The sequence below is a fragment of the Trachypithecus francoisi genome, unplaced genomic scaffold (genome assembly GCF_009764315.1).
Source record: "Trachypithecus francoisi isolate TF-2019V2 unplaced genomic scaffold, Tfra_2.0 Lachesis_group0, whole genome shotgun sequence".
Taxonomy (NCBI): Eukaryota; Metazoa; Chordata; class Mammalia; order Primates; family Cercopithecidae; genus Trachypithecus; species Trachypithecus francoisi.
In genome coordinates, this window is record NW_022681453.1 from 133,461,650 (window position 1) to 133,485,819 (window position 24,170).

The 24,170-nt window shown below is 40.8% G+C and overlaps 1 protein-coding gene across 1 annotated transcript in view; it reads right to left on the minus strand.

Moving 5' to 3' along the window:
- Positions 1-24,170, minus strand: part of ETV5 (ETS variant transcription factor 5) — a 61,336-nt gene that overhangs the window by 19,827 nt on the left and 17,339 nt on the right. The window contains exons 6-7 of the mRNA XM_033211961.1: positions 13,452-13,581; positions 12,228-12,515 (exon numbers count right to left, since the gene is read on the minus strand). Coding sequence (XP_033067852.1) covers positions 12,228-12,515; positions 13,452-13,581 — 418 coding nt within the window. The remainder of the gene's footprint in view (positions 1-12,227; positions 12,516-13,451; positions 13,582-24,170) is intronic.

Here is a 24,170-nt window from a genome sequence, read left to right on the forward strand (position 1 = left end):
AAAAAAAAAAAAAAAAATTAAAGCAATGATGTGGTAGCCTCTTTATCTTTCATGTATGTATACTGTATGCACAGTCTATCTGTATAGATGGGCCAGATTATGTATCTGAATATATGAGGCCAATTATTTGCAAATAGTACTAACATATACATAAATACTTGTTCACTAGTTCATCCATTCTCTCACCTACAGATAGAAGGAATTTTTAAAGACTGAATACAAACTAATCAGTTAGAAAATGTAGTTAAAAAAAGAGAGAGAATCCCATTCATAGTAGCAATAAAAAACATAACATTCCTAGGAATAATCAGGAAACGTATAGGCCATATAAGAATAAAATCTTAAAATTGTTTTCTGAGGAAAAGAAAGAGAAAAGATCTAAGAGAAGATATTTAGGACTTTGAAGCTATTGATTCACTGAAAATTAATCTGTAAAAGCAAATGCCTTCCCAACTAACTTGACCAAATGATTCTAAACTTTATTTTGAAAGGACAGAAGGACCCACTAGCTATTGACATATGTCATAAAACTACACTAATTAAAACAGTGATACAAGGAATTGAGAGACAGGCAGAGCAAAGGAATTTAGTGGCAAGCCAAAAACCGTCAAGTATATTCCAAAATGTACTACTTGTTAAGGTTAGCATTTCAAATTAGTTGGGGAAAAAGACCCCATTTTATACAGATACCAAAATAAATTTCACATGGATTAAAGGTTCCAATATAAAAAGTGAAACCAGGCCAGGCATTATGGCTTATGCCAGTAATCCCAGCACTTTGGGAGGCCGAGGTGGGCAGATTGCTTGAGGTCAGGAGTTCAAGACCAACCTGGCCAACATGACAAAACCCCATGTCTAGCCAAGTACAAAAAAAAATTGGCCAGGCATGGTGGTGGCTCACGCCTGTAATCCCAGCACTTTGGGGGGCCAAGGTGGGCAGATCAGGAGGTCAAGAGATTAAGACCGTCCTGGCCAACACGGTGAAAACTGTCTCTACTAAAAATACAAAAATTAGCTGGGCGCGGTAGTGCATGCCTGTAGTCCCAGCTACTCGGGAGGCTGAGGCAGGAGAATCGCTTGAACCTGGGAGGCGGAGTTTGCTGTGAGCTGAGATTACGCCACTGCACACCAGCCTGGTGACAGAGCAAGACTCTGTCTCAAAATAAACAACAAAAAACCCCCCAAAAATTAGCCAGGCATGGTGTTGTGCACCTATAATCCCAGCTACTCAGGAGACTGCAGCATAAGAATCACTTGAACCCTGCAGGCGAAGGTTGCAGTGGGCCGAGATTGTGCCACTGCACTCTAGCCTGGGTGACAGAGCAAGACTGTCTCAAAAAAAAAAAAAAAAAAAAAAAACAACAACAGTGAAACCATAATATGAAAGTAAATATATATGAAAACTTACAAAACTTAGGAGTGAGGGAAAACCTAAGTATCTTACCAACAGCAGAAATCATCAAGATAAACCTGGATATATCTCACTGTATAAATTTCTGTAACTTAAAAAGACACCAGAAACGAAACCAAAAGAAACACATCAAACCAAGGGGAAAGAAACACATCAAACCAAATGCCAGAAACAAAATCAAAAGTAAAACTGAGGAAAAATCTCCACAGATACAGCAATCTCATTGTTGACATAAAGAGCTTTTAGAAATTAACAAAAGATGAATATCTCAAGAGGAAAAAAATGGGCAAAGGACATAGGAATATCCTTACAGAATAGGAATGGTCATAAACAAAAAGTTTAACTCATTAGTAATTAAAAAAGTAACAAAGTCAAAAGAGAAGTATTTTTTTCCTTTTAGCTTGGAAGATGAGCAGGCAGTTAATCATTCTGTGCCAGGTACCTAAACAGCACTTCAATCACAGATGATGTGTAACTACAAAGATGGTCACCAATGCAGCTGTCTAACAAGGAAATCAGCTATATATATTGTGATACAGTCATTTAGTTGAAAGCAACCATTAGAAATTACATAATACGTAAATATATAACGGCTTGGAAAGGTATTTTTGACATATTCAGGAAGGTTGCGAAACAGTACATAGAGTATCAAAGCTTAGCAAAAATAAAAGTAGTAGTATGGTGTCATATAAAACCACAGAAAGATTGACATTTAAATATTAACACTGCCTATCTGTGGGGTGGTTATAATTCTAGGTGAATTTCTTTTTTTGCTCATCTATAGTTTGATAATAAATATGCACTGTTTTTATAACAAGATAGAACAATAAAAACCTGTTGCTATTATTTGAGTTTCCTTAACACTCTTCAGTTGTCAGATAGATCCAGATGCATGCCAGCTGCCCTTTCCCTGTTGGGTGTGCAGTGTAGAAGGGAAAGCCTGCCATCTCTTAGTAGGGAAGTGACCAAAGGCAAAGTTTCTTGGCTTCGTTTGCTTATCTGTGACATAGGGATGTATTATCCTCCAAATGCTTCTGAAATGGTGAAATACAATCATGTGTGTAAAGTATGGTTTCTGCCACAGCCATAATTGAGACTGGGATAGAGTTTAGGAAGGTGGCTGTGGAAGGTTAGAGATGTGTGACCCTCAGTCCATGAAATACACAGGAAGCACTAATCTATGTGTATAAAGAAAAGCATTTGTGAATATATACCCTCAGGTAGAAAGTAGGAGCCAAGGTTCAAGGGAAAATAATACAATCCTATACTATTAAGGTCTTATTCTCTACTTTTAGCTTGAATTCTATTAATTCATAGAATTCTTGAATAGCTTTAATAGTTCGAATTTGATTTGAATCAATCTGTGGGAACAGGTGGCCAGCAGATTTCTAGAACATCAAGATGTACAATCTTAAACTGAAGAGATCTGTAGGCAGATAGGACACTGTTTACATCAGGGTATAGCACAGCACAACATGCTCTGTCTTTACTACTCTACCTAAAGCAGAACGGTAAGATCATTTCATAATAGGAGAACTACTGGGCAATTTACATATACTTATCCTTTTATCCCAGACATCAAAAGCCTCAGAATCCACCTGGCCAATGTCTTCAACAAGTTTTACCAACTATTGAAGGTTCAGTGGGCTGACAGCCTTTCACGGGTCACTGAAGGCCCTACAGCAGAACTTCTTCAGGTTGCTGTTACTTAAAGAAACCTTTCAATGGTTTTTAAAGAAGTGTAAATTCCCAACTCAGGTTTACACTTGACATTTAGAACACAGGCACCGGCACCGTGTCGCAAACCTAAAGGGAATTCTTTCAGAAAAGAAAGATGAAGTTTTTTTTTTTTTTTAAAGACAGAGTCTTGCTCTGTCACCCAGGCTGGAGTGCAGTGACTTGAGTGACTTGATCTCAGCTCACTGCAACCTCTGCCTCCTGGGATCAAGCGATTCTCCTGCCGCAGCCTCCCAAGTAGCTGGGATTTTTAGTAGAAACGGGGTTTCACTATATTGGCCAAGCTGCTTGAATTCCTGGACTCAGTGATCTGCCTCTTTCAGCCTCTCAAAAGTTTGCTGGGATTACAGGTGAAAGTCACAGTGCCTGGCCAATGAAGATACTCTTTTTATTTATTTATTTTTGAGATGGAGTCTCACTCTGTCATTCAGGCTGGAGTGCAGTGGCATAATCTTGGCTCACTGCAACCTCTGCCTCTTAGGTTCAAGCAATTCTCCTGTCTCAGCCTCGCAAGTAGCTGGAATTACAGGTGCCTGCCATCATGCCTGGCTAATTTTGTTTGTATTTTTAGTAGAGATGGGGTTTTACCACATTGGCCAGCCTGCTTTCGAACTCCTGACCTCAAGTGATCCGCCCGCCTTGGCCTCCCAAAGTGCTAGGATTACAGGTGTGAGCCACCACGCCCGGCTGAAGATATTCTTAAGGCCTTATTTTTGTAAAGTGCCCAAATCTTGCACTACTTGAAAGGAATGGTAAAAACACCTTCCATTTTCTCTCCCTTTCCCCTCTGCCACTATTCCAGCACCTTCGAAGGTGACCTCCAGAAATCAGTTCCTTTGATAGCTCCGAGTCGGCATGTGCTGCTCAGTTCTGTAACCAGAGCCTCTGCAGCTGACAGGCCGATGGCCTCACTTCCGCTTAGTGCTCATCTTCTCACCTTCCACAATGAAACTCTAGAGTTGGCCTGGTATGGTCTCCTCAGGAAAAGGTACTTCCACATGGGCACTAGCCAGCAACCTCATCCCCTCCCCGCGGCATAACTTTAAGGATGTGCAAAGCTTAGACGCCTGTGATCTGCAGAACAGATTCTATAATTGGGATTGTTCTGTACTGGTTTGTTTTGAGAGAGCGGGAGTGGCCAAGGGGGATCTCAGGGGTAGGTCACAAAGCCAGTGTATTTGGAAGAAAGATTCTCAGAGCTTGCTGCTGATAATGTCTTTTATGTGCAGAGATTAGTAAAGTCATTCAGTCCTTGTCCTCAAAATACATCCTGTGAACTTTACTCACTGACCTTCATTTGAACCCCCCTCCCTTCTCCAGTCCTTTTGAAGTATGTGAGAATATGCTGTATACATAATACAACCATGACAAAGATGCCTCTAATTTACCAAGGCAGGCAATCACTTTCAGTGAAGGCACAGCCTGGTTCCTACCAAACCTCTTCTTCCTTCCCTCCCTCCACTCCCACCATTAGCCCAACAGAGCGCACTTGTAGGGAACTCACATTTGGTGAGCACAGAGAGACTTCTGACTCTGAAAAATCTTAAATTCAATAGGTCACAGTTTAAGGCTTTTTCGGTGCAAGTTTATTTAAAGAACCAGTTATTTATTTATTTGTCAGATTTATATAGCGCCTTTCCTCCCACGAGCTCACCCACACTCCCAACATTTGGTTTACGTTATGAAAACCGTTAGATGCTTTTTCTGCATTTCCTTTTTGGTTTCTGCTGCCAGCACACAGAGTAAACACAATGCTGACAGGAAAAAAAAAAAAAAGGAGAAAAGGACCTCACAAAGGCTATATGGTGATTATGGGTGCCAGGTGAAGCAGTGACCGTTTAAAGGCCGGCTGAGAAATGATACATAAAATCTGCCAAGAAATCAACATCATGCACTTAGTACTTCCGTTAAGGCTCAGGGAAGAAGATGGAAAATCGAGAAGCAGCATAGCTGGGTAAGAGGCTCTGGCTGTTAAGTCAGAATATCCTGGGCTGAAATCCAACCTTTACCACTTAGTAGCTGTGTGACCTTGTATGAGTTATCTAACTGCTCTGAAGCCTCAGTTTCCTCTCCAAAAAACTAAGGACAGCCAGGATACCTTGTAAAGATGATGTAAGATAATCTATATTATAAGGCCCAGCCCTGTTACAACACTGGTAAGTTCTCAATAAACATTATCTTCAACTGCCCCACCTTCTCCCCAAAACTCCCAAGCTAAAATCAGAAGATATGCAAATATGGCCGGGCATGGTGGCTCAGGCCTGTAATCCCAGCACTTTGGGAGGCTGAGGCAGGCAGATCACCTGAGGTCAGGAGTTTGAGACCAGCCTGGCCAACATGGGGATACCCCGCTTCTACTAAAAATACAAAAATTAGCCTGGCATGGTGGTGTGCTCCTGTAATCCCAGCTACTAGGGAGGCTAAGGCAGGAGAATCGTTTGAACCCGGGACAGGGAGGTTTTAGTAAGCCGAGATCACACCACTGCACTCCAGCCTGTGCGATGGAGTGAGACTCCATCTCAAAACAAAACAAAACAAAACAAAAAATATTACTGTGATGATGAAAGATTAGGGATAAAGGGAGCATTACATTTTAAAAACTTAACATTAAACAATGAAGTTTCTCAGTTTGCGGTATCTACATCATTTAAGGAAGCATCCTTTAGTATAGTTTGTGTAAAATAAAAGTGATTTTTAAAAAGTAAAATTGTCATAAAAGCTAACGTTTACTGAACACCTTCTCTGTCCAAGCGTGATTTTATTTAATCCACCCAATGCTTCTATGTGGTGTCTATTATCCTATTTTCAGATGAAGAAATCAAAGTTTGGAGAAGGTGAGTGCCTGCCTAAGGTCACACAGTAGCAGAGCAGCAATTCAACCCCAGATCTGTCAGTCTGTCCCACTCCAGAGCCACTGGTCTACAGTATTTCTACAATCGTTTTAAAATAGTCTCTGGAGGAGATTTAAATAAAAATCATATAGTCCAGGCAGCCAGAAAAATCCCATATGTTTAGAAATTAAGAAACATATCTATAAAGAACTCCAAGTTTGAAAGAAATAATAGAAAATACTTGGAGCTGAATTTTTAAAATACTGCAAATCAGAACTTGTGCAATGTATCTAAAGCAGAACTTGGATAGGGAGATCAAATAACTGATTGTCCAAACCAAGATCCTTTGGAGAGTATAAGAAGAAGCTATTAGCAATCACTTCTAGACAAGGCATAGACAGACCATAAGTGACTTGGCAAACTTCCATGTACAGTCACCCCAGCCTTAAAATAAATTTTATATGGTTTTGTGCTTATATATTATAAAGAAAAAGGGCTAAAAATTAGTGAGCTAATCATACAACAAAAGAAGTTGGAAAAACAGAATAAACCCAAAGAAAACAAAGAATAAAGTATTTTAGTGAGAGCAGAAATCAATGAAACAGAAAACACCCGAGAGAGAGTAAGTAAGGCCAAAAGCAGATTTGTTGAAAAGGCAATATATTGTCTGCCAAGACTAAGAAAAAAAAAAGGTCTATATAAATAATATCAAAAATGAAAAAGACAACTACAGATGCTATAGAGATTTTAGAAAGGGCACCACGAATAACTTTATGTCAATTAATTTTAAAACTCACACAAAATGGACAACTTCTTAGAAAAATTTATTTATTTATTCAACTAAATAGAAATCCAGGGCAAAACTGTAAAATGTGAAGACACTGAGCCAGTAATTAAAAATCTTCCTACAAAGAAAATGTCAGGCCCATATGGTGTTACCAGTAAATTCTTCAAAAAGTTCAAGGAATAAAGACTTCCAATTTCCCATGAGATATTCTAAAATACAGAAAGAAGACACCCTCTACTCATTTGATGAATATAACCTAAATGCTAAAACCTAGCAAGGACAATATAAGAAAAATTGTGTACTTTCTCAATCATGAGGACAGGTGTGGAAGTCTTACATATTTATATCAGAAAACCCAAATTCAGCAATGTACAAAATATAATACACAATAAACAAGTTAAGGCCAGGTGTGGTGGCTCACGCCTGTAATCCCAGCACTTTGGGAAGAAAATGGGGTGGGTGGATCACCTGAGGTCAGGAGTTTGAGAGCAGCCTGGCCAACAAGGCGAAATGCTGTCTCTACTAAAAAATACAAAAATTAGCTGGGCATGGTGGCTCCCGCCTATAATCCTGGCTACTAGGAAGGCTAAGGCAGAATTGTTTGAACCTGGGAAGTGGAGGCTGCAGTGAGCCCAGATGGCGGCACTGCACTCCAGCCTTGGCGACAGAGTAAGACTCTGTCTCCAAAAGATAAAAATAAAAAAAACACAAGTTAGCTTTGTCACAAGAATGCAAGGTTGGTTTCATATAAATCAGTGTAACTCACCATATTAAGAAATTAAAGGAGAAAATTATTTGATCATCCCAATAGAGGCAGTAAAGTGTTTAATGAATTTCAACCTCTATTCATGTTAAAAACTTTCAGTAAACTGGGGATAAAAGGAAGTGTCCTTTAGCTTGTTAAAAGGTAACAAGAAGCCTACTGTAAACATGATGAAACGCTAAAAACAAACCCTCTTAAGACTCAGAACTAAAAAAACCTCTGCACTCTAACCATTGCAAGAACATTATTCAGTCTGTCAAAGAAGGTTCCATTAAGCATCCATGAAACTCAGTTTCAGATCCCAAAGTGAATTTGTGCTGCATACACAACATGCTATTAACAGGCGCTTGGAGAAGAGATGCATCAGACACATTCACTTTATTCTAGGCCAGGCTACAAATGTGACTCACAGTCAAATTCATTCCTCTCTAAAAATTATTGTACTACAAAATCTGAAGGACAAAAATGAATAGCAATTTACTTTAAGGAGAGGAAGAAAAAACGAGGAAAAACAAGTATATTAAATCTCTTAATTTATCTAGCATCCTTAAGGAATTGGTAGTTTTTGTTAAATCAAAATTCCACAAAACTTAGCCCATCCCTTTAAGCTTTGAATCCTCAATAATAACCACGGAGGGAGATGCTCTTGACATTCTCAAACAGCTTAGGCCGTTTCCTCCTTCAGAAGACACTACCCAGTTGACCTTTTCCTGATGACTCCAGCACAGCACATAATGTTCTGTCAATTACAGCGTGCTAGCCTACCATAATACTGATGCCCTTAGGGGCTATCTAGAAGCAGAGGATTCTTCTACTACAGGAGCATTTTCTTAAATGTTGCTGCTTCTTGGATTTTAACCTCTTTTGTTGATGTCAAGTAAATGACAAAGCAGTGTGTTCCAAAATTCTTAGAGATACATTTTTCTTAGTGGAGCTTCTTCAGTTGAATTGCAGGGCTTTCCTCAACACAAGATATAATGAGATATGGTTTAATAAAAGCCAAAAATATATGCAGCCAGTACTATAGGCATAACATAGGAATATTTTTCTAAGTTCCTCCACCCAGCACATGTAAACATCATAAATAACACAATGAGAAAACTCTCAAGATTGGGAAGGCTGAAGGAAAAAATATTTCTCCTCTTCCAAGAGCAGCCAGTCTTTCAGGATAAGTGGAACATGTCTGAACATGTCAAATTACATATCTTTTCCCCTCTCCTTGCGGGGAGGAAATCACCAGTATAAATCATGGCTTTCAAACACAGTATTTATCTTCTAAAAATAAATTGAATTGTGAATAAGTATATGCGAAGACTATATAAAACATTAAGAATGTACTTTTTTCTTTATTATTTTCTTAGAGATGGGGGTCTCACTATGTTGCCCAGGCTGGAGAGCAGTGGCACAGTGAGATCATGGGAGTTTTGACCTGCTCTGTTTCTGACCCCTGGGCCAGTTGACCTCTGCTTAGGCAACTTGGTGGTCTCCACTCCCAGGAGGTCACCATATTGTTGCTAAACTTAGTGTGGACACCTGATAGATCGGCATAGTGTACTACAGAGCCCAGGACTCCCGGGGTCAAGTGATCCTCCCGCCTCAGCCTCTCAAGTAACTGAGACTACAGGTGTGTGCTGCCATGTGCGGCAAGGATGTACTTTTGACTAGATTACATTTTAGTTATTTACAGCATAATCCAGCAAATTTCCATCACTATCAATAAACATATATGGAGGACAAATAAGATACAGGGCTAAATGTGGCCTAAAGAAAGGAGTCTAAATCACAGGTTTTTATCCTCAAAGAGCTTACTCTATTCAACCGAACAGATACGGCACACCCAGCAAAACAAAAAAGACACATGTTAAGCACATGGGTTTGGATTAAATGATATAGGAATTTATTAAAATTTTGTAGTTGAAGAGATAGATAGAACTTAAAGTATAATAAAAAAAGAGATAATGTTCAAGGTCAAAACAAATTTATCAAGGTCAATTACACAGTTTTTATAGTAGACATTAGTGGGTGTCAGCAGCCCAAATAAAATCATAACTGAAACAAATGGCCTATGTCACAGGGCTGTTAAAAGTTTCAAATGAGACTCTATTTACTTCTATCATGCAAAATACCATGTATTTGTATTAGGGATTTCGTTTTGAAGTAATAGTCCCTCTAATTTTAAGTTCTAAGCCAAGAGATAACCTAGTCACCAATAAAAGTAATCTGTCCCACTTTTCGGCAGGCATAACAGTTATTAAATGCATGATTATTAAGTTTGATATTATCCATGACTGTAATTTCTATTACTTTTACAAAAATCAAACCAGGGATTTTAGTCTGTCTCATTTTCTGCGTACTATCCAGTATCTAAAAGCAAAATCAGTCATGTTTTCGATGCGTTTTATGTCACACAGATATCAAGTGGATGACCATATTAATAGACAAAGGCAGTGGAAACAAAATTTGGTAATATATGCTTTAAATAAAGGTGGGGTGGAATAAGGATGAGGGTAGAGAGAGCTGCATCACAATTTCTCAGAGTGTGACAAGACTATATCCAAGCCCCACCCCCAGGCCCACCGACTCTCTCTCTGAATGTTAACAAGGAATCTGCATTGAAAATCCCCCCTCCACACTCCTGCAGGGACTCCTGTGCATTTTCAACTTTGAGAGGACAGCACTCTTGTGTAGAAACCCAAGTGCCCAAGTGTTGTTTTTAATGGATTTGGTAGCCTACAGAGTACCTCCCCCTTTACCTCAATTATCTCAAGGATAGTGCGTGTGAGAACTTTGAATTTTAGATCCATCAGTCCTAAAGGCAGAGTATAAGAAGTAGTAAGTCCAAAATGCACAGGCAGACTTCAAGGAGGAATCACCCAAAAAAGAAATATCTGCATTCTGGTTCCCTCCTCTCTTCCTTTCAACACCCAAGGGCAAATAACTCATCAATCCCAGGAATCCAAACCTCCTTCCTTCTCAGGAGGCTGGGTGGACTGGAGGCAGGCTTATTTCTCAGCTGAGACTGGGGCTACCGTCTCCCAATTCTCCAGGAGAACTAGGATACTTGTCTCCCAACTCAGTTAACTGTTAATACAGTATGTTACATAAGGCCCTTGGATAAAGAACAAGGATTGAGGGGGAAATATTAGATAAAGGAATTTTCTTTTATACTTCATGGTACAACAAATAGAAGTTTGCTAAGAATTTCAAATACTGAATATATACCCGACCCCACCCCTCCTCCCCAGTTTTCCCATAACCCTTGCAGAAAATGAGCAAGATGCTGTTTAAAAACACCAAAAAACCATTGAAATAAAAATGATATCTAGGCCAGAGTTCACAAATTGGCAGGCCTGCGGGGTGATTTTGCCCAGAGAAGTTTTGTTTAGTCTGTAGAGTGATGTTGTTTTTAATTTGAATTAGTTGCCAACTTGAAAAAAAAAATCTACAATTTTTACATAAAAAACCAAGTATCCAAACTCTCCTGCACAAGTACAGGTTGTTAGTACAAGGTAACAACTGCTAAAAGCTCAGAGGCAGCTGTGTCTTCCAGATGAGCCCCGGGTGGCAACAAAGGCCGACTCCCGAGCCAGCCCCCCACCAACTCCATCAGTGCTCATCCCTTGAGCCCTGTGTAACACGAGTGTTCATGTCCCTTGGCCTAACCAAGGAATAAACAGCAACTAGCCATATTCTGCCGTTCTTAATGGTGACTTTCAGAGCAAAATGGGAAGTGGATCAGAACCAGACAAAGGGACCTTATTTTTTTCCCTGCATTTCATCTAGAAATAAAGTGATCTCCAAGTAAATACTGGCAGGCATCTGGAATGGACCAGGCCTGGGAAAGGTACACTCATGTTATTTTCCCTACTTCTGCCCCATTGCCACCCCCCACACCATCTTGCATCCTTTGGTAATATTGTTGACAACTACCCACCCACGGTTATCTCCTTATCCCAAAGAAACTTGAAATAAAAAAAGGCCCCCAGCACATCATCTATGAAAGAAGGCCACATGCATCAGAGATTCTAGAATGCCACTGATAATAAACTTAGAAGGCTGGGACTTTAAGAGGTCAGGTTTGGAGTGCACAGAGAAGGTTCCCTTTACACACTTTTTCGATAAATGAATGACTCTGGACAAGTTACTCCTGATGCCTCCATGTCTGTAGAAATATAAAAACCACCTGCAGTGTAACCAGGAGATTTCTATCTCAAAAGCAGATGTATAAACAAGGTCCTTAGCTAATCTCCTACTGTTAAAACATGTTCAAGTCAGATGAGTAATACTACCTTGTATAACTCAGCAATGGTCCCTTATATGTAAGTGAAATAAAGTTTGATTCTATTAATAGTAGGCAGCATCCAATGAGGAGTCAGGAACCTGCCCTCAGTGAGGGACAAGACTATCCTGGCAAGTCATTCTTCCTCTAGTTCTGTGAGAAGGGAGAATACCAGTTACCTCTCCCTTACCTACTTCATAAGGATGTTGTAGTCCATCAACCATCTGGTGTACCCTGGGAACAGGGTAGTATATAAACAGTCATATTCATATTGCTATTAGTCTTGCCTCACAAGCTGCCTCAGTGCAATCATAACTTTTTAGGAACCTGGTAAACAAGAAAAACTGCTTCCCCTCTCCCACTGAGAAAGGACAGGGATGAGGGAGGCAGTTAAGGAAGAAGGCCAGATCAACACCCACCTCTGTTCTGATGGATACTGGTTTTCAGGCATCATCTTTGGCATCTGCAGGGGTTGATGTGGTGGTCGGGGGACCGCAAATGTTTGCTGCTGTGGTCCAGGCTCTGGAAGCGAATGGGGGGCGGGGGCGGGGCCCACACCTTGAACAGGGCCAGCTGCAGGGGCGTGCGCTGAGGTGGGCAGAGTTGCCTGAGGTGGGGGAAATAGGGGATTCTGATGGGTGGGTGAGAGGGGGGTTGTAGGAGGGGTTAATGGCTTGAACCCAGAGGGAGGCTTCCTATCATAGGCACTGTAAACAGAAAAAGAGAAGGAACTATTAAGCTGAAATGAAGCAATTTGCATGGTTACCAGGTCCAGCAGAAAGCTAGTTTGCAGCCCATTGTTGCCAGGAAATAACAGCATTAACATAGTTCGCTCATAGCCCTGAGGGGATATTTGTACCTCCGAAAAGTGACAAACACACTGCGTCACAGGGACTTGTTTAACACTTCTAGTGATTTTTCTCAAGGATAATTTTAGCCTCTGCTTCCGGTTTCCTTTCTCCCTCCTTCTAAAAGAATTCTCCGTGTATGCCTGTGTAGGGTGGGTGGGTGAGGGGAGAATTTACGCTTTGCCAGGTGTTCTCTGGTCCCCTCTCCTAACTATTCCAGGGTTCCCAGGAATTAGTCAGAATCTGTGTTGAAGGTACGTCTGTGCTGTGACATCATTTGAATTAACAACTCTTCTCCTCCCCCTTTCAGGCAAATCTATGTTTATCTTCTAGAGCAAAGAATGATTTAAAATTAAAGCTTCATTCCTGGGGCCTGGATATTCTTAAGTAAAGGGCACAAGCTTCAAGACTTTTTCATATATTCTGATTTGGAGATTACTTCTTTGGTGCTTAAAGTTCACATTAACATATGATAGACATGAAGAAGTATATATTACCTGCCTCAAAGCCACAGATCAAATATCCCAGGATTGAGACTCTTTCCCTAGAAGGACTGGGTACCCTATGAACTTAGTGCCCTGTGGAGCCACAAGGCTTTAACGGTTTTCTTTCGTGTGCAGTAGAATGATCCCAAGGGAACTATGCTACACCTGGAGGATGACACTGCCATGAAAGGAGGATGTGTTCTACCCCAGGGTCTGCTGGGTAAGTAACACTGGGAAGGAACATTCAGGTTGATGGCTACTTCCAGAGACTTTCTGGGCAGCCTTTCTTCGACTCCACCTGCCCACTTACCAATAGTTGTAGAGGCACTTTTCTCCATAGTTAGCACCAAGAGCCTGCTCATGGCTACAAGACGACAGCTCAGAGGAGGGGCTGTGCAGCTCCCGTTTGATCTTGGTTGGAGGTGGGGCATGAAGCACCACTGAAATCAGAAGAGGGATAAGGGGGGAATAGAGAGAGAACAGCTGATTAACAGGGAGCACAATGCTTCCTTCTGCAAACCTTCTAACTAGCTGATTGTTCTTGGAACTCATGTCAAGTCACATGTCAGAAAAAGCAAAGCGATTAAACACACAACCTCCCATCTAAAGCCAATTAAATTCTTCAAAGTCAGAAGTCATCATCTGACACTTTTAATTAGCCAAGTCTTTTTTCCCAAATTTCTTTGGTCATGGGTCTTGCCTTCCAGAAGCTGCAAAACCCTTAAAAACCTTGCAGGTAATGGGTCTCCACCAAAAATGCAAGTGGCTGCAGACATGAAGAATTTTGTTTCCAAAAAGGACGAAACTACCAAAAATGTGTTGGTAGACATTACCAACACATTTAAGCTTATCAAAGGCTTAAAATTGCTGTGGCAAATATATTTCTTATTTAGATGCATATTTACAAATTAAATATAGAATTTTTAAAAAGTCCTTCCTCAAGTAACTTTAAATATCAGCTCTCAGCAAGAAATACTCAACTTTAGAGGCATTCCAAAAATTTTAAAAGCAAAGGAATAAAACAACACACCAATCCACTACCTAGAAAAGGCTAATGAATACAGAAAGCAGAAAGCCTGGCTACCTTTGTGCTTACATCTGCTTCCGGCCTGTCTCAGTGACTGACCAGCAAGGGTGGGTTTGTATAACCAGTCCTTTCATAGATGGTACAGTGAATGTTCCTGAATTCATGGAATAAATGTATAGAGCTACTGCTTTTGGTTTGGAAGCCAACTACATATTCCACGTAGGATCCGGAGAGGGCAGAGTAACAAGAATTTTTCAAATCAAGGTGATTTACATGTAGTGGCCAAAAAAAAAAAAAAAAAAAAAAAAACCAAAAAAACCCCAAAGAACAAAAAACTGAGTTTGCCTTTTCTGTCTTCTCTAGGAGCTAAATTGTTGCAGAGACAGCATTTTATCCAAAGTGGAAAGATGCATTTCACGCTATAAGGGTTGCCTTCTAGTTGAGTTAGAACAATTAATTACTCCTTGTCTAGCTACCTTGGAAGGTGGGGAAGGAGAGCAAGTTAAGCTTCTGTGCTGGCCACTGGCCACTGTATCAAAGGTCTCATTAAATAGCTAACTACAGTCAGTGGTCTGGTGACCCAATAACATTTTCAGTTTGACTCAATGTTTACACCTGAAACATCTTTAGGAGTTAGGTTAATTCTTGGTAATTATACTAGGTAGAACTAGCTAAACAAATCATCACTTCTCTTTTTTTTTTTTCTGAGATGGAGTCTCACTCTGTCGCCTAGGCTGGAGTGCAATGGCAGCGATCACTGCAATCTCTGCCTCCTGGGTTCAAATGATTCTCCTGCCTCAGGCTGCTGAGTAGCTGGGATTACAGGCGCCCGCCACCACGCCCAGCTAATTTTTGTATTTTTAGTAGAGACAGGGTTTCACCATGTTGGCCAGGCTGGTCTCGAACTACTGACCTCCTGATCCGCCCACCTCGGCCTCCCAAAGTGCTGGGATTACAGGCGCAAGCCACCACGCCCAGCCTAAACAATCATCTCTTTTCTATTAATATCTGATAAGACCGAACAATCTTCCAGTCAACTGGCCTCTCAGGTGCCTCTATAATCCCAAATTCTGAATTCAGGAGTGAGTACGAGACAGACGACTCTAGATGACAAGGTTATAAAGCAATGTTGCTGCAAAGTCCTGCCAGTGACTGACTTGAAAGGACAGGTTTTCATAATTCCTTTCTTACATAATGCCAACTGCTTTTCCTGAATATATAAAATAAGCTGAGAACTAGCAGATTATATTTAGAAGTCATTAGAGTTTCTCTCGTGATTTTTTGATGGTGACATAATGGCAGCCAACACTCAATTGTTATCAATTGTTTCAAATATTCACACAGAAAATAGCGAAGCTTGTTTGAATGTTGCTAGTAAATGAGAATTTGACACAGAAATCCCTTTCTCCAAGGCGGTAGTCTGGCAGTTCTCAGCACTGGCCCTTGGTCACTGCCCTTCCTCTCACCAGTCTTCTGCTATAAAAGTTTTGGCAAAACAATGAGGAAAGGTAATGATGACCCAATTTGAACAAAAGCTACATGTCCTTGAAACATCTACCTTTCTTGCTTTATCTAAAGATAGTCATTTGCAATCACTTTACCTAATTGTTTGGAAAGAAAACAATTAGTGTATTATTCAATGTCTGATTTCAGGTTTTAGAAGTGTCTTGACATTGTCACAATATTATTATAACAGTTACCAATTCTGCTGACAAGTCTAACACCAGAGGGTAAGCCAAAGTTGCCCAGAAAGAAACATTTTGTATTTGTTTCGGGAACTGCACATATCTAAAAGGATCTAAATTGCCAGCGAATTCTGATGTCTTGATTTCTTCAAATCTAGACAGTACTTAGTGTGTACCACATCATTTTGGCTCTAAATTATATAGTGCCTTCTACCCCAAAATGTCTTGTATGTGCAATAGTATATTCTTTATACAAAGGGGGAGTTCAAAAAGTATTTGCGTGAACAAATGGATTGTATTTCCAATTTGTTCTTACCCTTGAAGGCAGGGACCACATCTACCCTACAAGGCTGGGTACAATGTTAGTTATACATACTTTCCCCACCCAGGATAAAACATGGCAGGAACAAGAATGGAAAAAGTTTCACAGATCTACACTGACAGGAAAGCCACGAGGGGCCCTGTGAGTGGTGAGGAACAAGGCTCAGCTCCTTAAAGGTCTGTAGGACTAGAGGATGTGTGAAGGAGCCTAATTCTGGCATGTGTTAGTCAGAGATAGTGGTGTATTTAAAGCAGGAACTCAGAAGCCCAAGGAATGCTCCTTGCTTTCAGTCTGTTTCTTCATTTGTAAAATGAGGTATGCGATGCTGCCTTGAGAAATAAAGAAAAGGGCACAGCACCTTGCAGATGGTGCTATGATGTTGTGTAATTATACCCTGTGCTTTCAAAAACAGTATTTACCTTTGCACAGCTGACTTACTAGATGATGACAGGACTATAAAGGATGGCAACAAATTGGAATTGAAAAGGGATCATGAACTCTTGAGGAAGTCTGAAAAGAAATGCTAAAAAAAAAAGTTGACATTTGAGCTAATAAACATCTTCTGCAATTAGAAATTTTGAGTTTAAACTCAGAATTGTAGAAGAGGGCCCACCAAGTCAGGGGTGTCCTGACAATAATTCTTGCTGAATGGGGACTACCCTCTTTGTCATGAAGATCTTTCTTTCCTGCATCATTCATTCATTCATTCATTCATTCATTTATTCACAGAGTATGTTTGATGGGCCAGGTATTCTGGATGTCAGGGGTATATGATGCTATGCAAAACAGACATGGTCCTTTGCTCATGGCCTGCATAATTTAGTAAGGCATCTGACTTGTAGCATCTTCTCAACGATGCAATTAGAGATAGATTAGGGCCCCAGTATGCTGAATTCAAGTCCTTACATTTATAGATAAGGATCCTGAGGCCCAAAGAAACTAAAGGTCTTAGGCTGCTGCTATTCGAGGGGAGAAGAGGCAAGGGCCCCTGCACCGTCATTGTAGTCATCTTCTACCACACTGACAGAAACGCAAGATATTCCACTCGCTCACTTTGTACATTCAAAATAGAAGGCATAAACCTTTTTTTTCAACTAAACAAAAACACCGCTTACACCTGGTTAAGAGAAAATGCTCTAGAACAAAGGGAAAATAGTTGAGAAGAACTAACATCTCTGGAAAAGAACAGAGAAGGCTGATCAAGAAAGAAGCAGCCAGCCAGACCCCTTACCATTTCCTTTATGCCTAGTTGCCCTTATATACCTAATTTCATTCAATCTTCCCAATTTAATGAGAAAGCTATTAATGCTTCCATTGTCTTCATTTTACAAACATGAAAACAAGGCTCAAAGTCACTTGCCACAGTTTCACAGCTGGACAGTGGCCAGGATTCCTACCTATGCTGTTCTTAGTCTTTTCATTCTATTGTCTCCCAGAAGGAATCTGAGAGAAAAAAGACCAATAAAAGAGGGAATAAAAGAAAAAGGGAAAGAGAGAAGGAAGACAATACAGGAGAAGAAAACAGAAGGATACTTTTTTCCAGCTCTCAGGGCTGTATCCTCATGTTTACCCTACACTCCCCAGTGCCCTAAATCCACTCAAGGACTTACGCCTTTGTCTGGCTCTAGGATACCAAAATTAACCAGGATCTCTATTTCACCTCCCTTGTCACAGGCAATGACATCCCCGACTCCAGTAGCTTTCTTTTTTTTTTTTTGAGACGGAGTTTCACCCTTGTTGCCCAGACTGGAGTGCAATGGCGCAATCTCGGCTCACTGCCACCTCCGCCTCCCGGGTTCAAGTGATTCTCTTGCCTCAGCCTCTCGAGTAGTGGGATTCCAGGTGTGCACCACCACAACTGGCTAATTTTTTGTATTTTCAGTAGAGATGGGGGTTTCACCATGTTGGTCAGGCTGGTCTTGAACTCCTGACCTCCGGTGATCCGCCTGCCTCGGCCTCTCAAAGTGCTGGGATTATAGGTGTGAGCCACTGCGCCCGGCAGCCTTCACTTTTTGTAATCCTTGCCTCCCATTCTAGCATTCCATCTAAAAGGTCTCACTCTCCCTTCTATAGTTAAGCTGATCAAAACCTTCTGCTCATTCAGACAGTTGCCAGCACTTCAGAAGACCTGGTGTCTTCTACAGCCAGTCACTACTACCCAGACTCTGCACTGAAGCCATGGATGCCATCTCTCTCCTCAGAAGCCCTGCCCCGCCCTGAAACTGCTTCTGGACAATTGTCCTACTACCACCACTGAGGCAGGAAGACCTTGAGTGAGCTGTCTGGACCCCGATTTGACTATAAGAACTCTACTAAGGATCTATGCACAAATATATGTATGATAGTCTTAGCTCGTCAGGGGTAGGAAAAAGGGCAGCTAGCTGATAAGATGTAATTAAGTCCATATCTGTGGGTATGCACAATCAAGTATATGTATTGCCTTGCAGACAACCATAACACCATTTTAAATTTAGATGTGATGCCCACAAGTCAACCAACTTCACAGTTGCTTTTCTTATTAGACTAGGGAACTCCTTAGATTTTTCTATCTGACACAGGGATCAAAATCCAAGCCTGGTCCTAGCCAATGCAATAAGGCAAGAATAATAAACACAAGGCAAATTAGAAAGAAGGAAAGAAATCTGTCATTATTAACAGGTGGCCTGGTTGGGTACATAGAAAATATAAAAATTACCACAAAGTATAAGAATCAGTAAGCAAAGTCATTGGCTATGAGGTCAACATGTTAAAAAAACTTTCAATATACAGTAACTAAAACAATGTGAAATTAAAAGCATACACAATATCAACAAAATCATCAAATACCTAGGAAAATGTCTAATAAAAGATATATAAGATGTCTACACTGGGCCAGGCATGGTGGCTCATGCCTGTAATCCCAGCACTTTGGGAGGCTAAGGCAGGGCAGATCGCTTGACCCCAGGAGTTTGAGCCCAGCCTGGGCAACATTAACAAAATCCCGTCTCCACAAAAAAATACAGAAAAAAAAAAAAAAAATCAGCTGGGACTGTAGTGTGTACCTGTGGTCTCAGCTATGAGGGAAGGTGAGGTGGAAGGGTCACCTGAGCCCGCGAGGCTGAGGCTACTGTGAGCTGTGATCATGCCACCGCACTCCAGACTGGGCAACAGAGTGAGACCCCATCTCAAGAAAAAACAAAGAAAAAAGATACCTACACTGAAATCCACAAAACACTAAGGAAAATTAAAGAACTCTCAATAAATGGGAAGGATAGATCATGCTGGTGGACTGCAATGCTTCACATTATAAAGATACCATTTCTTCCCAAATTTATCTATAGGTTCAATGTAACCCCCAACAAAATCTCAGCATTACACAGAAGGGAGAATGAAGAAATTGCAATTATGCTTAACAATATGGATGAATCTCACAAATATGCTGGGCTAAAAGAAGTCAGGCACAAAAGGGTACCTGCCATGTAAGTCCATTAATATAAAGTTCAAAAAAAGACAAAACTAATCTACAGTGTTTGAAAGTCAGGGGGGAGGTTACTCTCGATGGGCTGGTGCCTGTTAAGGGGGCACAGGAGTCTTCTTATAGTCTGGTAAGTTCCATTTTCTGATCTAAACGCTTACACTTTTAAAAAAAAGCAGCCTGGTCCTCATCAAATAGCACCACAGTTAATACTAAGATTTATCAAATTTTAGAAAAACTTTCTTCTGTGATGGTCTAGAAACAGTCTTCCAAAGAAACAACTCAGTTGTTTTAAAATAGAAAAAATAAACTGGTCCATTCAAGAGAAATAATAATTCCCTCTGCTGACAAAATCTGTTTCCTGCCCACAAGTACAGGCCTGTGGACTGTTCAAGGCAGCCACCCCATGCCCGTGCTAACGGTAAACTTCACTATTACAGCCCCAAGGATCAAGACGTAGGAAAATAGTTTTGTTGGATGTTAATGATGAGCGACAGTTCCATTCAAAAGGATTTTTTTTTTAGAAAGACAAAACCCATCTTCTCTAATAAGGCTTTCTTTGGTGTTTCATAATCATCAAAGTTTCAGTTTGCCACAGACTTTGTTGTGAATACATAAAACATTTATGTAGCTGCTGAATGTTAAAGAAATTGCCAATTAGTTACCCTGCGGTTTGAAGGGGAGAAGGACTAAGCGTATCCGGATTTCTCCTACTTCACACACAGACTCTGACCGCCTTCCACCAGCTGCCATACTTCAGGTTCTGTTTTGGGGTTTTCCTTCTCCCTTCTTCAGTTTCATTTACTTTCATCTGGGCCAGACTCATCTTTCCCAAATCAGCTGTGCAGGCCTGACTTCCAGGGAAGACCTTATTTGGTCACATGCTATAGCCATGATCCTCTTACTTCACATGGAAAGTTGTGTCTCATGACAGAAGTTGACCAGAGCCCTGACACGTGCTTCTGAATGGTGTGTCCATGAGGCTGGCTGCAGCTCAGGGGGCTGGCCTAGGTCTCCAGAACCTCCCATCACACTTGAACAGATACGATGTGGAATGTACACAAATAGTAGTGACCATACACTGTTCAGGGTTCCAGAGCCACCATCCTGAAATGAAGGCCTTCTCCTAAGTCTCCTGGCCACCAGCTTTCTGGGTCACTGCTCCTCTCTCTGACCACTGCCATCTCACATCCCTTCCCTCTAGAGGAAGAATTACATACTGTGTAGTCCAAGAATGGGGGTAGGAGGGGAGAGAAGTCCGACACACCTGCCCATACTATTAATATTCTATGGTTGTGGGAGTGAATAGAACACAGGGAAAGAAGGCAGAGGAAAAGATGATCAAGAAGAGGGACCTGGAAATATAAGGACACTGGCAAAACAGAACCGAAAAACCCACCAGGGAAGAGCAAGTGTGACCTCTTTTTCCCTGATTTACCCTTAACTTGTCTGAGGACTCCACTGGCAAAGACCAGAGGGCTTTGAGTCACCAGAGGGAGTGTACCTTGTGCTTCCAACGTAGTGCTGTCTACTCTTAGCTCTTGCCTTTTTTAGGAATTTTGAGACAAAGCTCAAATACCTGGTTAGCAGGAAAAAAGATGTAGATAGGGTAAGACCTTTTTTTTAAGTTCTACTATATTACCAGAGAGGGTCAGAAATATTTATTTCAGGACAGAGCAGATTAAAAACTCATTTCACACATAAAATCTATTATACCTCAATATTCTTTGTAATTGCTCTAACAGCACTAGTGAATGTCTCTAAGAGTAGATAATACCCTGTTCTGGGAAACAAGAAGGTTCACAGGGAGATAAGGTTAAGTGGACAGGTTCTGGCACTTAAAAAAGAACATCTGGAAAAGGAGATGTCTGGATTTCCAAACCACATAAGAGGCATGCTCAAACTTGTTTAACATTGATCCTGCCTGGCAACAGTTTCCAAAAATAAAAATCGACAATGTTATCAAATTTAGTTAGGGGACACAAGTTCTCAAAGCAGAATTGGAGTAGGTATGGAAGAATGTGCCGTTTTTCTTTAATATCTCACACAGCTAACCTGTGTAAGGATAAATTCTCGAATTTAATACGTGAAAAATCATCCACACACAGTAAAATCAACCATTGAGCAAGCTGTGCTAAAAACTCTTTAATGAGTCCCCCAAAAGACCTCTCCTCAAACATGCAAAAACCATCTCTGACCCAATTCTCTCCATCTGTGTCACTCTGTTCTTTCACCACTGTTTTAAGGCCAACACAAACGCATGAATGTGAGAAGTGAGAGAATCAACAACATTGGAGATTTCTAAGCCTAAGGGCAGCATTTCTGGATGCTGTTTGCATTTCTATATATTCTTTAAAAATGGACCATAAAAAAGTCAACGACTGGCCAAGACTTCAAAAAAGTCACTGTTACAGGTAAAATAAAAAAGCTAGGGAGACTGTTGCATATTAAAGAGGATAAATGGAGCATAAACATAAATGCAATGTGTGATTTTAAACTGAATCCTAGATCAAAACCATTATCAACATTGCTAAAAAGATATCTGGAGACAATTGGGGAATTCTAAATATTACTGAATAAAGATTTTCTTAGGCTATGTAGCAGAATGTCAATCTGTGGAGATGCACACCAGAGTATTTGGGGTGAAATGTTATAATGCCTGAAACTTGCTTTCAAATGGTTAAGAAAAAACTACACACACACAGAGATGAAGCAAATGTAGCTATACGTTTTAAAAATAAATAAATAAAACAGTGATTCCGTCCCATTTCCTCTGTGATATTGGAGAAAAAAATCCTTTATCTTATGGTTGACTAACATGTCAAAAGTAGAGATGCTAAGAACTTCAAAACCATACATCGACACATGAAGAAAGCCACCCTTGGCCTATTACTGAATTGGAAGGATAATACACCCCTGGGAATCTAGCCTTACACAAGGATAAATGCTGGTCACACCTAATGTCTACGCCAGTGGTTCTCAAACATTTTGTTGGCTTTGGCCCACTTAGAAAGGACAAGGGAACACTCCAGAGACAGCAAAATAAAAACAGCCACTGCTGTTACTGTGACTACTGCCTGCTGCTAATACTTCCACCAAACTGCTTGGGTAGAAAGACAGCAGTTACACAAATGCAAAATGATTAACAAAAATAACACCTATCAGTAACTCTATATTCACATTAGTGCATATATAACAGGAACTAAAATATATGCCCAAGTCAACCACAAACATTCTTGAGAAAAAATGGAGAATTTCCACTCCTTGTGAATTTATATGTAAAACAGGTTTAGGACAATAGGTTGTCCAGAACAGCTGGACAACCCATTCGATTTCATCCCCAGGGTCTTCAAGAGAGTGCAAGGCAGCTATCACCAACCTGGGAAGGTTGGCAGAATTAAAAGTTCTCTTTCTTATGGTTCTCCTTCATTTTCTTCCCTCATAAGCAGCTGGGTTAGCCCCTTCTACCCCTAAAGGCTGAGCAGCGCTGGGATCAGGATGAGAGGAAGCTGGAAATAGGTGGCCTAGGCTTTTGCTGCTCTGAGCCTAGGGGCTCCCACTGTTCAGCCTAGTTTACGAGGCTAGATAAAAAGGAATATGGGGCTGAAGACCTAAACTGTGTTAAAGTAAGTACACTGCTTTGGAAAATCCCCTATGCATTTATGTCTTAGGAACCAAGAATGGCAGCTGGACCTTTGTGTGGAATCAAGGCCCTCCATACGACTCATGGGGGACATGACAAACACCTGATAAGCCAACAACTGGCTGGCCATACCACATGCCAGGGCTGAGATTTCAGGGCAGGCTCGTTCTGCAAGAACAGCTGCATTTGTCCTGGGCAAAGTCCCACATGAAGAAAGTAAGACTTGTGATTTGTGCTTGTGCTTTGGGATAGGGTTTGCTATTAGCAGGTACTGGGAAAGAAGCTTCAGAACTGGCACAGCTGTCTAGTATTCAGGACTTCAGATTAGCAATTAATCACGGTGGTGGAAGGAGGTTATGATGTTGATGACTCTGGGGTATTTTTGCGATTTGTCCTATTTCTCACCAAGAACCAAAGGACTGACTGTCACCCTGGTGGTGTATTTCAGGGCTCCAGGGTATCAGATCAACCATGAGGTAGCAGAATTCATCAATGAACAGTTATAGAATAGAATCCCTTCCTATAAGGCCAATTATCATCTTCTGTACAATAAATAACGCAAGAGCCAAATTAGGGAGTGGTAAAGCTAGTTCCTGGAACACTTGGCTTCAGGAATCAGATTTCTCCCATGTGGTGGGAAAAAACTACAGTCAGCAGAAGAGAGGCTTCAGGAACTGGTGTGTTGACAAAAACAAAACAAAACAAAAAACCAAAACACACTATTCTTCCTGATTTAGACCTAGAAACGTGGGGTAATACAATCAGCTCAAAATAAAAGGCTTTGAATGTATTATCGTGACATGGACTACGGGAAAGACAGATCCAAAAACCGGGATTAGGGTTACATTGGTATAGGAATAAGACCAACCTGAGGCCCAGATTCAAGTTTCTGAAGTTT